Source organism: Somniosus microcephalus, chromosome 12 (genome assembly GCF_052327205.1).
Source record: "Somniosus microcephalus isolate GS21.2 chromosome 12, FLI_Smic_1.0, whole genome shotgun sequence".
Taxonomy (NCBI): Eukaryota; Metazoa; Chordata; class Chondrichthyes; order Squaliformes; family Somniosidae; genus Somniosus; species Somniosus microcephalus.
In genome coordinates, this window is record NC_140998.1 from 72,970,240 (window position 1) to 72,984,662 (window position 14,423).

A 14,423-nucleotide genomic window follows, 5' to 3' on the forward strand; every position below is an offset into this window, starting at 1 on the left:
TGGAGGGTCCTTGAGAAAAAGGCCACGGGTCTCCCCGCCTGGTTAAGGGTTGCAGCTAGGGCAAAGTCGGATGCGTCGCTCTCCACTTGGAAAGGGATGGACTCATCCACTGCGTGCATTGTGGCCTTCGCAATATCTCCTTTTATGAGAGTGAAGGCTGCACAGGCCTCTGCTGTCAGGGGGAAGGAGGTGGACTTGATGAGGGGTCTGGCTTTGTCCGCATAGTTGGGCACCCACTGAGCATAGTACGAGAAAAACCCTAGGCATCTCTTCAGTGCTTTTTGGCAGTGGGGGAGGGGGAGCTCCATAAGGGGGCGCATCCTGTCGGGGTCGGGGCCGATGACTCCGTTCTCCACTACACAGCCAAGAATGGCAAGGCGCTTGGTACGAAACATACATTTGTCCTTGTTGTATGTTAGGTTCAGCCGCTGGGCCGTACGGAGGAATTTTTCTAGATTAACATCATGGTCCTGCTGGTCGCGGCCGCAGATGGTGACGTTGTCTAGATAGGGGAAAGTGGCCTGGAGCGCGTTATGGTCGACCATCTGGTCCATCTCCCGTTGGAAGACTGAAACCCCGTTGGTGACGCCGAAGGGAACTCTGAGGAAGTGGTAGAGACGACCGTCAGCTTCAAAAGCTGTGTACTAGCGGTCCTCAGCCCTGATGGGGAGCTGGTGGTATGCCGACTTCAGATCAATCGTCGAGAACACCCGGTATTGTGCTATCTGATTGACCATGTCAGATATGCGGGGGAGTGGGTATGCATCTAGCTGGGTGTAGCGATTGATCGTCTGGCTGTAGTCAATAACTAGGCGCTGTTTTTCGCCAGTCTTCACTACCACCACTTGTGCTCGCCATGGGCTGGTGCTACTTTCAATAATCCCTTCCTTCAGGAGTCTTACTACCTCGGATTTAATGAAGCTCCTATCCCCGGCACTGTAACGCCTGCTTTTGGTAGCGATGGGCTTACAGTCGCGGGTGAGGTTAGCGAACAGGGAGGGGGGGGGGACTTTAAGGGTGGAGAGGCTGCAAATGGTGCGCGGCGGGCGATTTAAAAGCTGCTGGCTGCAGACTGTGAGTGGGGGGAGGGGTCCGTCGTACGCTAATGTGACACTCTTAAGGTTGCACTGAAAATCCAACCCCAGTAGAACGGCAGCGCAAAGATGGGGCAGAACCAGGAGTTTAACATTTTTGTATTCTGTGCCCCTTACTGAAAGGGTCACTACACAGTAGCCACCGACGTCCGCTGACTGGGCTTTGGAAGCCAAAGAGATCCGATGTCGCGTCGGCAGGACCGGGAGAGAGTAACTGCGCACCGTGTCGGGGTGGATAAAGCTTTCCGTGCTCCCGCTGTCAAAAAGGCAGGTAGTGGCGCGGCCGTTTACCTTAATGTCCATCATGGACCTGGACAGTTGATGAGGGAGAGATTGGTCCAGCGTCACGGAGGCCAGCGTATGGTCGAGCGAGTCGATGTGGTCGTCAGATGAGGCGGTGGTTGAGTCCGGGTCCCCCGTGGTTGAAGTTGGAGACGTCCGAGATGGCGGACAAAATGGCGGCGCCCATGGTCCCGATCCCCACGCGGCTGGGGGAGCCCAAGATGGCGGACAAGATGGCTGCCCCCACGGTTTGCACGCGGCGCTGCTGGCGTTAGCGGTTTTACCTTTGCAGGCGCTGACATATTGTCCTTTCTTCCCGCAGCCGGAGCAGGTAGCGTTTCTCGCCGGGCAGCGTGCTCTGGTGTGTTTTGCCTGGCCACAAAAATAACATTTCTGTGCCTTGGACATCGCAGCAGCAGTTGAAGGTGGCGGTCCCATGACCCAAGGTTGTGGCGTCCACGTTGCGGAGCGGTTAGGGGAGAAGGCGTCCATATTCCTGTGGGCCGCGTCGAGCGAGAGCGCGAGGGACACTGCCTTTCTCAGGTCCATTTCTCCCTTTTCCAACAGTCTCTGCCGGGAGTAGTCGGACCTTAGACCCGCAATGAAAGCATCTCGGATCAGTCCCTCCGTGTGTGCTGCGGCTGATGCTTCTTTGCAATCGCAGTCTCGGCCGAGTATCCGTAGTGCCCGTAGGAAGGCCTCCACCGATTCCCCGGGCTGCTGTCTGCGGGATCTTAAGAGGTGCCGGGCATGGACCGTATTTACCGGGCGTGCGTATTGCCCTTTTAGCAGACCGATAGCCGCCGCGTAGGTCGTCGCGTCCTGGATTATTGTATAAACTTGGTGGCTCACCTTTGAGGCCAGGATTTCCAACTTGTTTTCATCCAGGGTCACAGTTGAGGCTTGCAGGTAGGCCTCGAAGCAACGCAGCCAATGCGCGAATTTGGTAGCCGAACCCGCTTCTTGCGGGTCTAGGTCCAGGCATGTTGGTCTGAGGGCTCGCAGCAGCTCCTGTTGCTCAGCGTTTGGTGCAGCAGCCTGCTGTTCAGCGTTTGGTGCAGCAGCCTGCTGTTCAGCAAATGTCGACATTTTGTTTTTGCTAATAAAATTGATGCGCTATCAATTACTCATAAAAGACTGAGAGTTAAGAGAGTAACTAAAGGCTTTTATTAGCAAAGAACAGAGCATGCCTCTCGTGGTTGACTGGGTTCCAAGAAGGCAGGGGGCTGCAGGTCAATCACCTTTATACCTGGGCCTGTGTGGGTGGAGCCAGCCGAGACATGTTGAGGCATGCATAGGTACAACAGTGTGTAATAACAACAACAACAACAACAGTGGTTTACCACACTCCCGTTGGTCACGCCCACAGATGGTAACATTGTCCAGGTACGGGAATGTTGCTTCCAACGCGTATTCATCCACCATACGATCCATCTCCCGTTGGAAGACGGATACCCCATTCGTCACTCCAAAGGGCACCCGAAGGAATTGGAACAGGCGCCCATTAGCTTCGAAGGCCGTATAAGGTCGGTCTTCTATTTTGATGGGGAGTTGATGGTAGGCAGACTTTAAATCAATGGTGGAGAACACGCGGTACTGAGCTATCTGGTTCACCATCTCAGAAATACGAGGCAAAGGATAGGCGTCTAATTGGGTATACAAGTTTATAGTCTGGCTATAATCGACCACAAGTCTTTTCTTCTCATTAGTTTTAACCACCACCACCTGGGCACGCCACGGGCTACCACTGTGTTCGATGATTCCCTCCCGTTGAAGCCTTTCCACTTCCTCTTTTATAAATGTTTTATCTTCTGAACTATACCGTCGACTCTTAGTCGCTATAGGTCTACAATTAGGAGCAAGGTTCACAAACAAAGAAGGCGGGCTTACGTTTAAAGTAGAAAGGCCGCAGACTGTGAGCGGAGGCTGGGATCCACCATACTTAAGGGTAACGCTCTCATGCTGACACTGGAAGTCCAAGCCTAATATTAAGTTCACACACAACTGAGGTAATATGAGGAGTTTAAAGTCCTTATACTCCGTATCCTTAACGATCAATGTGACTTTACAATATCCAGTTACCTCCGAAGTAAGGGATTTGGACGCCATCACAATTTCACTTCGAGTAGGATACACCTTCAATGAACAGGAGTTAACAAGGTTGGGGTGTATAAAACTTTCAGTACTGCCACAGTCTATCAAACACCCAGTAGGACGACCATTAATCTTAATGTCCATCATAGATTTTGACAAGGAACACGGTATGGTCTGATCAACCGTAGCCGAGGCTAGAGTAAAACGATAGGCGGCAGCAGAGAAGACATCGGGTACAGGATTACCCTTACACACTTTACTAAAATGTCCCCGTTTCTTACATTTAAAACAGGTAGCCTCTCTGGCTGGGCAACTTTGCCTGGGGTGTTTAGATTGGCCACAAAAATAACACTTAGACCCATGGGGCACAGCCGCAACAATAGGATTAAGTGGGGGCTCCATTGGTGTTATGGATGCCTCCATACTCGGAACACACGAGGCTGAGAGAGATGCATGGGCTGATGCATACACTTCTGAATTCTTCTGGGCTACATCTAACGATTGAGCAGCAGCGACGACCGTTTTTAAAACTAACGAGTCGTTCTCGAGGAGTCTCTGTCTAATATAATTAGATCGGAGGCCAGATATGAAAGAATCGCGGATGGCTTCTTCCTGATACACTATGGCAGAGACAGCCTTGTAGTTGCAACCCTTAGCCAAAGCCTTAAGGTCCTGCAGGAAATCGTCCAGAGATTCCTCGGGTAATTGCCTGTGAGTAGACAGGAGATACCTGGCGTATACTTCGTTAACCGACTTAAGGTACTGGGCTTTAAGAGCTGCGAGGGCCTCTTCATATGTAGTAATATCTTCAATTATAGAGTAAATTTGATGACTTACCAAGTTGGTTAGAAGACCCAACTTGTTAACCGTCGGATCGGTCGATGATGCGATGAAGTGTTCAAAACATCGGAGCCAATGCGTAAATTTCTTCGACGCATCTGCCGAATGGGGATCGATATCCAGACGCTCTGGTTTCAAAAATCGATCCATCTTCCAAAAGTTGTTATTTAATAAAATTGATGTGCCAAATAACTGCCCGAATCCGAAGTTACAGCTTAAGACTGAAGCCTTTTATTAAATAAGAATCATGGCAGAGTTAACAGAGTCCATCATCGACCAAGCCCTTGGCAGAACATACCAGAAGAGGGGCGGGGCCAGGGAGGAGCATTAGTGGTTCCCCCTGGTGGAACATTCCAGACATTACAAGTGCAAGTACAAATATCAGAACACAGTTATTTCATCACACCTATAGAGGTTCTTCTAAAACCTCATCAACCAATGACAGCTCAAGTTCTTTGTCTTGGTTCTTGGATGAAAGCCCTCCCCAAAAGGGGGTCGCATTACCTCATCTAATTTGTCTTATTGTTTAATCTTTCTGAAGGTTCTTCCTTTGGAATTTGTATCTTATCTCTCTTGGCTCTATCCTCCTTAACCCAGCAAGTACAAGGCCCGACCCTGTCCCTCTTAATCATGGCCCCAGCCAGAGCTGTCTAGTCGCTATCTCACCTTCATCTAGCAAATGGCCCATTCTCAGATGGATACCTTAGCCTCCTCAAATTCCTTTCATTCTATGTCTTTTCCTAATTAACTTGTAATTATCTTCACAAGCAGTTCTGCTAAACAAACACCAAATTCTATCTGTAGAGATTATAATATGGTTATTAGTAATAATGGAAGAAACATAGGTTGGGCCTTCACTGGCCAAATTAAAGATACATTAACAAAGTGAAAACCTTAACTTACAAACGACAGATAACTAGCCTGACAGGGCCATCCTATGGGCCCCCCGTGTGGGATGTTTATTCCTCACCTAATCTAACTGATTAAAAAGACTGTCTCAAATTCTAATGCAAGTTTTCCAGGAAAACGAAACTTAATCAATCCCCTTACTTGTCTCAAGCCAAAACATACAATCATTTAAACACAGTATCATTCGTGTAGCCATATACATTTTTAGGCACCCCTAGATTCTAACAATGGGCGGACAATCATGGTGGGCATCCACCCAAGTGTCCATTGTGTGCTCCCAATGTGTGAAGCTTTGCACTAAAATCGCAAATCTACCTTAAAGAGCAATCTACAATTCCAGTTTTTAAAATGGCCTCGTTGTGTAGATTTTATTGAAAATTCTACTGTTACTAAATTTTTGATTAATTCTGGCCTTATTTGTTCTTGTAATTATTTAGTTAAATAGTCAAATCTTGAGATTTCTTATGAGGAAAAATTAAATATAAAGCTCAGCTCAGCAGTGCAGCGGGGCTTTTCAACAGTTTACTGCTGATCTTTTCAAAGTGCTCCTGAGCCACGACTGCTCAACTGATGAAGTACTTGTGACTGCAGTGCAGTACTGCTTCAAAGACTGATGGTAGTTGGTGGTCGTGGAAGCTCTCCTACCACTGAACCAATGAAGGTAACAATTGCAGAAAAGTCCATGTTGAACAGATAAGCTGCCACAGAACTTAGCTGCTCTATCATAGAATGAGGTCCTTAGCGGGTGAACTAATTCTTGGTTGTTTGAATTTGCGCCAGCGTTAAACTGTACCATCTTTCTCTGAAAGCTCATTAAGCAGACCTTAACAAACAGCACCAAATTCGTCAAGAAAACGCGATTACCCATTTCACTCTCCCTTTCTCTATGCGCCAAAAAGAGCGAGTGGTGTAGAAAAGGATATAAACTGGCACTGATCTCATCTCCTGTTTTTCTGCCAGTTTTTATGCATGTTGTTGCCATTAAAATGTGAAACATATCCAATCGTGATTCCACTACCAAAGTTAGTAGATAGGAACCAGAATCCTTGAGCTCTTGAAATTGCTTAAGTGGGCTCTGCTGGGATATTCAGCACTTGGTAACATGTTGAAAATAAAAACTGATTGTGTTAGAACAAAATATCATTATACTACATGGACATTTTTTTAACCTGCATTCCACAAGAGGATGACATGGGGTAATTTTACAAGCCCAGTTATTGAGATTAGCCAATTTGTAGATATTAGCTTATTTCTGGTCTTTCAAATAATCAGGATCGAGTGCAAACCAATATGGTGGGTATATTGCATTTAATCGCAGTTTAAGACAGAATATAACACACTAGTTATACAGCAAAAACATACAACCATGACAAGCAGCTGGTACCGGTCCCGATCGGACAGATGGCTCCTCCTTGTCTCACGTATCAATCTCTCTCTCTTCTTGAACTATCCAAGAGTATTAGACCGAAGTCAGCATGGTGTCCACCCTTGGGAGTTCTCACTTCACCGTCTGTGCTAAGGCCTCTTTAGGTCTTGCTTTTATTCTCTTTTATGGGGTGGGCCTGATGTAGAATATGGACAGGACCATTTAACCTGTAAGGGCTCTTCTTAAACCAAGGTGCCCAATGGCATGTCAAGTTCTTTGTCTTAACTTTCTGATGAAAACCCTCCCCTATGGGGTCTCATGCTCTTCCCTCACGTCTTTCCTGTTTATACATTCCGAGGCCCATCCATTTGAATTCCTCTTATCTCTCCTTATCCTCCCAAGTTTGTAGTCAGACATGCCATTCTCGGCCTTCAGATGTTCGTAGCCGCTTGTTCTCAGTTATTTATGTTCAAGCTGTTAATGCAGCTTTAGCTGTGCAAAACTAACTATTTCATTCCATTATCAGACTATTGTACCATGGAATGAATCATTAAATTCCCAATGATATCTTCTATTCTATTCTCATACACTGGTTAACTTATGCATTTTAAAGCAGCTTTGTTAAACAAAGTCAAAATCCTAACTTAGCATTATAATATGGTTATTAGCAGTCATGGAAGAAACATAGGCGTTGGGCCTTAGTTGGTCAAATTAAAGATACATAAAACAAAGTCGAAATCCTTAATTGCAAACAGCACATAGCTAGCCTGGGAAGCAAGGTCATATGAGACTTGCCACGGTGCAGAATGTTATAACATCCGCAGGGAACCAGAAACATAAGCAAATTCTAAGCATCTATCCAGCTATTCTAATACTAGTCTGAAAAGATACTTTTGTCTCAAGTTCTAATACAATCATCTAAACACAGTATTATTCATGTCACAATTTCATTCACATAACCATGTACATTTTAGATCCCCTAATTTCTAACACAGTCTGCCAGCAGGAATTAATGTTTGGAAAATCCCGCAGAACATGCACCCAAACTTCCAGTACGTGCTTCTAGCAGGTGAGGCCTCCTGCCATTGGTGTGAAATTGTAACGTTACCCTGAGGCGCAATCCTGGAGTCAGTGATGGTGCAAAATAATAACTGATTTGATTCTATTGTAAAAGACTATATTTATATTAACAAGTTCTTCTCATTCCATTTTACAGGTGAACAAAGTACATAAGCAATATGTCTGCAAAACAGGAAGGCGTGCAGAAGAAGTGGGCTCTCGTGAAGGAAAAAGTTACCCCCCTCGATACAGACAATACGGAGGCCAACCTGGAAAATGCTGAACCGGAGCTCTGCATCCGTTTGCTGCAGATCCCAACCGTTGTGAATTACTCGGGCCTAAAGAAGCGACTGGAAAATAGCGATAATGGCTGGATGGTACAATTTCTAGAGCTCAGCGGACTTGATTTACTGCTAGAGGCCCTGGACAGGCTGTCTGGCAGAGGGGTGGCAAAGATAACTGATGCACTCCTGCAGCTCACCTGCGTTAAATGTGTACGAGCTGTGATGAACTCTCCAAGAGGCATTGACTACATTGTGAACAATGAAGGCTACATTCGGAAACTTTCCCAAGGTACGAAGAGTGAGCGTATCTCGGTACAGCTTCAATCTATGGGATTTAATACTTTAGAACTCTCAGTGCTTTCTGTATCAGACTTATCCTACAACTGAATATCAATAGTCATAGCTCACAGGAAATGGAAACTAGGATTAACAAAAGAAATGAGGAGGTTCTCCAAATGATCATTTTCAGCTGTATGATAGTATAGTTTATAAAAATTCTGCAACTCAATAGAAACTACTAAAATGAAAAAACACATTTCAATTTTGTTTACTTTTAACCAACTGTTAAAATTTAAGTCAACAAAATTTAACATAAATTAGGCTAAATATGTTAACCCATTTTTAACATGTTAACCCATTTTTAACATGATTTACCTGACTAAACAGGAATTTTGGGAATGTTCAAGTAATTACTAGATGTAATTCCTGCTAGCCATGTAAAAGCAATTCCTCAATATATTGTGGAACTCCCTACATAAAGATAATCCTGAATTTTCCATTGTATTCCACACTGGTTTAAAGGATAATTTTCAATCATATTGAAAGACGATCTCATTCCCCTTTGTATTCATCAGATGTCTATGTCATCCTTATTCTAGAAATACATTAAGCGCATTGTGTAGATTACCATTAGTGGTGTTGTAATGTTGGTTCGTAGCTTCAACTTTTCTTTCTTTATGTAATAATGACAAGTATTGTATATAAGAAAAGAAAGACACAAAGAGAGAACCCAAAAATTAAGAGAATCCCGCTTTTATCATTTAAGTAAGCATGGCTCTATAGTTCAGGCTAGACGTGAATCAATAAGGCTGCATCTCATCTGTCTGAAATCTGGAAACAATACCCCTGAATTCAAAGCAACTTCACTGCACCATCATGGTTAAATACTCACGTTTAACTGTCTTGCTTTGGTTTAAACAGTAGAGATTTTTTTAAATCTGAGTAATATGTAAATCTTTCCTTACAGTACAGCACCTACAACAATGTATAACATCACATCTTTAACTTATTGCATTTTTTCTTCTGGAGATGGATAATAAGAACTTTGATGGTTTTTATTCTTCATTTAGACATGTGGGTCAGTGCAATACTACAAGGCACTGATCGGCATTCATCAGTGTGTAACAGCCCCGGCCCCATCTCTACTCCACACCAGGCCCTAACTCCCTTCTTATTACCAATTTTAGAAATTAGATACAAATAAAAGAAGTTCTTACTCAATATAGTGCCAGCTGAATGCCATGCTGCAACCAATACATTTGATTCAGGCTCCAGCCTGTATACTGTCAAGCAGTGTAACTTGAATCAGGTAGACATTTCTGTTGCATACACAGTACATCACAAGTTACTGGCAAGTATGCTACTTTTTTTTCTGCAAAGGTTACACACTGCCCAAAAGATTAGAGAGAGAAAGTTATTTTTAAACCCAACCAAATTATACTAGTTTTTCAGAGGGCTGTCCCTGTTGGATGACAAAAATCCATCAGGATATTCTCCTCTAGAGCTAAATTGTCCAAAGGTTTTCAGGGGAAGACACAAAGCCGGGTCCCGCACAGTTAATTTACAGGACAGCAATAGCAGAAATCCACCCGACGTCCTATAGGTCAACATTTATGTCATTACATACATGCAGCAGTCCATTACATTTAAACAACACTTTTCTAACTCTTTTTTGATGCGTATTTTCTTGGCGTCTTACTTTGTGAATTATAGCATTTTAGGGCCTATTACAAGGACGTTGAACACATGAAGTTACCCAACACATGAAAGATTTTCAATTAATTGACTTATTTTTCAACATTTTGCATCATTACTGCAGAATAATAAGTTATGATTGAATTTAGTTAGGTAGTTAAAAATGAGATTTGGATTTAAACTGTTGCAAAAACGCCTACAAGAACAAGCCAGTTCGTAATTATAATATTTTGTTGCCTTATGTTGAATTTTGCTTTTATAATGATAATGTAAACTCTGATTTATAGCTTTGGACACAGCCAATGTCACAGTAAAGAAACAAGTGTTTGAGCTGTTAGCAGCACTATCTATCTACTCACTGGAAGGTCACAATCTGGCTTTGGATGCACTGGAACACTACAAGGCAAGTGGTTTTTGTTGTAAAGCTACTGTTCGAAACACATCCTGCACTTTGACTATCAGTACCTGTAAAAACACCCTGATCAGTAAGGTGGCCCTCCTGTTAAATCACTTGTCTTTCTTTGTGGGAGAGGAGTGGCAGTATTTCAGAATTTCTGCCACTGATCTGTGGACAACCTCTTCAAAGAATTATTGTCACAGGAAAACATGCAACAATCACAATTAAAATACAGAAACCCTGCATAAATCACTGCTTAAATAAAACACTACCTGCACTCATTATTCAGTTATACAGGCTGACAGAGTAAAACTATAGGATTGGCAACTTAATTTTATGTTCCTTTTATGATATCGTTATATTGTATCCATGCCATGTCAAGACTTGACGTACCTGTGTCAAAAGTGCAGTGTAATGCTGGTGCAAGGCTGTATTGGTGTAAAACAACCTGGAAGAGATTATCTCAAATTGTTTCGATTCCCATCAGCACTACTTTACCTTTTAAAAAGACTGAAACTAAAGCATTATCCTGTACGACCATTCTATTTCTACCAATTGAACTTATTTGACTGCAGACAAACAATTACAGTATTACGGTCGACAAACTAGTAAAACAACCATTCCCAGACACAACAGATGTTTATTCACTTTTAATCAAAATTTAAAAGTCAAATTCCTAAAATTCAGCGCAGTTTCCTAGTCCCAGTGAGTTGCCTTTGCATGATAATGAACTCAATGCATAATAAATTCCCTTGGTCCATTTCAAAACCTATAAATGTTCTGTTTAAATGCTATCTCTAAAGTGATTATTCAGAAAGCACTGTGATCTTGTAATGGAAAAATGACACGTACAATGTCCCTTTACCTTATAGTAACCTCAATAAAGCATTGTGATATAAAGCTTCCTCATTCCCACTATAAACAAGTGGTACTCAGCACATTTTCTACCATTGTTGGTATCAGTGTTTCTAATGATCTCATTTAGAGAGAGGTTATGCTTTATCCTCACTAAACCTCACAACCACCATTGACCTTGCCATCTCATGTGACCTCTCTATTCTCAAGGTCACGATTACAGACAAGGTCATCTGTGATCATCTCCTTGTATCCCTCATCAGCCAGATCATCCTAACATCACTTCCTTCTGCATCTGTTTACATAAGAACATAAGAAATAGGAGCAGGAGTAGGCCAATCGGCCCCTCGAGCCTGCTCCACCATTCAATAAGATCATGGCTGATCTGATCCTAACCTCAAATCTTCTATCACTCTGCATCCACCCGAACCCATGTGATCTCCCGGGAGAGGCGAAAAACCAGATAAAGACCCAATGGCCAATTTGGGAGAAAAAAATCTGGGAAATTCCTCTCCGACCCATCTAGGCGATCGAAATTCTTCCAGGAGATCACTCTGTCCCTATATTTTCTACAGTGCTTACCTTCTGTAAAGGCGATCTCCACCCCAGCCAGGAACAGGAATAAAACCATCTCCTGAAATCTAACAGAATTAGAACACAGTAGGAGCAGAACAAGGCTACACGGCCCCTGGGCCCGCTCCACTACCCACAGGGCCATGACCATTCCGAACCCAGACTCATGTCCAATTTCCTGCCCGCTCCCCGTAACCCTTTATTCCCTTTACTTCTAGGAAACTATCTATTTCTGTTTTAAATTTATTTAATGATGTAGCTTCCACAGCTTTCTGGGGCAGCAAATTCCACAAACCTACCACCCTCTGAGTGAAGAAGTTTCTCCTCATCTCAGTTTTGAATGAGCAGCCCCTTATTTTAAGATTATGCCCCCTAGTTCTAGTTTCACCCATCATTGGGAACATCCTCACCGCATCCACCCGATCAAGCCCCTTCACAATCTTATATGTTTCAATAAGATCGCCTCTCATTCTTCTGAACTCCAATGAGTAGAGTCCCAATCTACTCAACCTCTCCTCATATGACCACCCCCTCATCCCCGGGATTAACCGAGTGAACCTTCTTTGTACTGACTCGAGAGCAAGTATGTCTTTTCTTAAGTATGGACACCAAAACTGTATGCAGTATTCCAGGTGCGGCCTCACCAATACCTTGTACAACTGCAGCAATACCTCCCTGTTTTTATATTCCAACCCCCTAGCAATAAAAGCCAACATTCCATTGGCCTTCTTAATCACTTGCTGCACCTGCATACTAACTTTTTGAGTTTCGTGCACCAGGACCCCCAGATCCCTTTGTACTACAGTACTTTCCAGTTTCTTTCCATTAAGATAATAACTTGCTCTATGATTTTTCCTGCCAAAGTGCATAACCTCACACTTTCCAGTATTGTATTCCATCTGCCAAATCTCTGCCCACTTACTTAGCCTGTCTATGTCCCTTTGCAGGTTTTTTATGTCCTCCTCACTCACTACTTTCCCTCCCATCTTTGTATCATCTGCAAACTTTGATATGTTACACTCGGTCCCCTCCTCCAAATCGTTAATATAGATTGTAAAGAGTTGGGGACCCAGCACTGACCCCTGCGGAACACCACTAGTTACTGGTTGCCAATCTGAGAACGAACCATTTATCCCAACTCTCTGCTTTCTGTTAGAGAGCCAATCCTCCACCTACGCCAGAATATTACCCCCAATCCCGTGATTTTTTATCTTGAGCAATAATCTTTTGTGTGGCACCTTGTCAAATGCCTTTTGGAAGTCTAAATACACTACGTCCACTGGTTCCCCTTTATCCACCCTATATGTTACTTCCTCAAAAAACTCAAGCAAATTTGTTAAACATGACTTCCCCTTCATGAAACCATGCTGAGTTTGCCCTATTAAATTATGTTTATCCAAATGTCCCGTTACTGTCTCCTTAATAATGGACTCTAACATTTTACCAACCACAGATGTTAGGCTAACAGGTCTATAGTTTCCAGCCTTCTGCCTACTACCCTTTTTAAATAAGGGTGTTACATTAGCAGTTTTCCAATCTGCCGGGACCTTTGCTGAGTCCAGTGAGTTTTGGAAAATTATTACCAATGCATCCACAATCCCTACCGCTACTTCCCTCAAGACCCTGGGATGCAAGCCATCAGGTCCAGGGGATTTATCCACCTTGAGTCCCATTATTTTACCAAGTACCACTTCCTTAGTGATTTTAATCGTATTTAGTTCCTCCCCCCCTAGAGCCCCCTGTTTGTCCAGTGTTGGGATATTCTTAGTGTCCTCTACTGTAAAGACTGATACAAAATAATTGTTCAGTGTTTTTGCCATCTCCATGTTTCCCACCATTAATTTCCCGGTCTCATCCTCTAAGGGACCAACATTTACTTTAGCCACCCTTTTTCTTTTTATATAACTATAGAAACTTTTACTGTCTGTTTTTATATTTTTTGCTAATTTACTTTCATAATCTATCTTCCCTTTCTTAATCAATCTTTTTGTTATTTTTTGCTGTCTTTTAAAGACTTCCCAATCTTCCATCCTCCCACTAGATTTGGCTACCTTATATGCCCTTGTTTTTAGTCGGATACTATCCTTAATTACTTTACTTAGCCACGGATGGCTCTTTTCTTTTACACCCTTTTTTCCTCAGTGGAATATATTTTTTTTGGAAGTTGTAAAATAACTCCTTAAATGTACACCACTGGTCATGTACCGTCTTACCCTTTAATCTATTTTCCCAGTCCACTCTAATTAATTCCGCTCTCATACCTTCATAGTCTCCTTTATTCAAGCTCAGCACGCTTGTTTGAGATCCAACCTTCTCACCCTCTAATTGAATATGGAACTCAACCATGTTATGGTCACTCATTCCAAGGGGATCCTTTACTAGGACATTTTTAATTAATCCTGTCTCATTACACAGGACCAAATCTAAGGTTGCTTGCCCCCTGGTCGGTTCAGTTACATACTGCTCAAGAAACCCATCCCTAATACACTCAATGAACTCTTCCTCAAGGCTGCTCTGCCCAATTTGATTTGTCCAGTTAATATGATAATTAAAATCCCCCATAATTATAGCTGTTCCCTTATTACAAGCCTCAACTATTTCCTGATTAATACTCCGTCCAACAGTGTTGCAACTGTTCGGAGGCCTATAGACTACACCCACTAGTGTTTTTTTCCCCTTATTATTCCTTACCTCCA

The 14,423-nt window shown here is 43.2% G+C and overlaps 1 protein-coding gene across 1 annotated transcript in view; it reads left to right on the forward strand.

Annotated features, from left to right (window-relative positions):
- Positions 1 to 14,423, forward strand: part of LOC147109297 (inverted formin-2-like) — a 94,388-nt gene that overhangs the window by 45,877 nt on the left and 34,088 nt on the right. Inside the window, exons 2-3 of the mRNA XM_086003104.1 lie at positions 7,802 to 8,217; positions 10,190 to 10,305. Of these exons, the coding sequence (XP_085859230.1) occupies positions 7,824 to 8,217; positions 10,190 to 10,305 (510 nt within the window). The 5' untranslated portion in view covers positions 7,802 to 7,823. The remainder of the gene's footprint in view (positions 1 to 7,801; positions 8,218 to 10,189; positions 10,306 to 14,423) is intronic.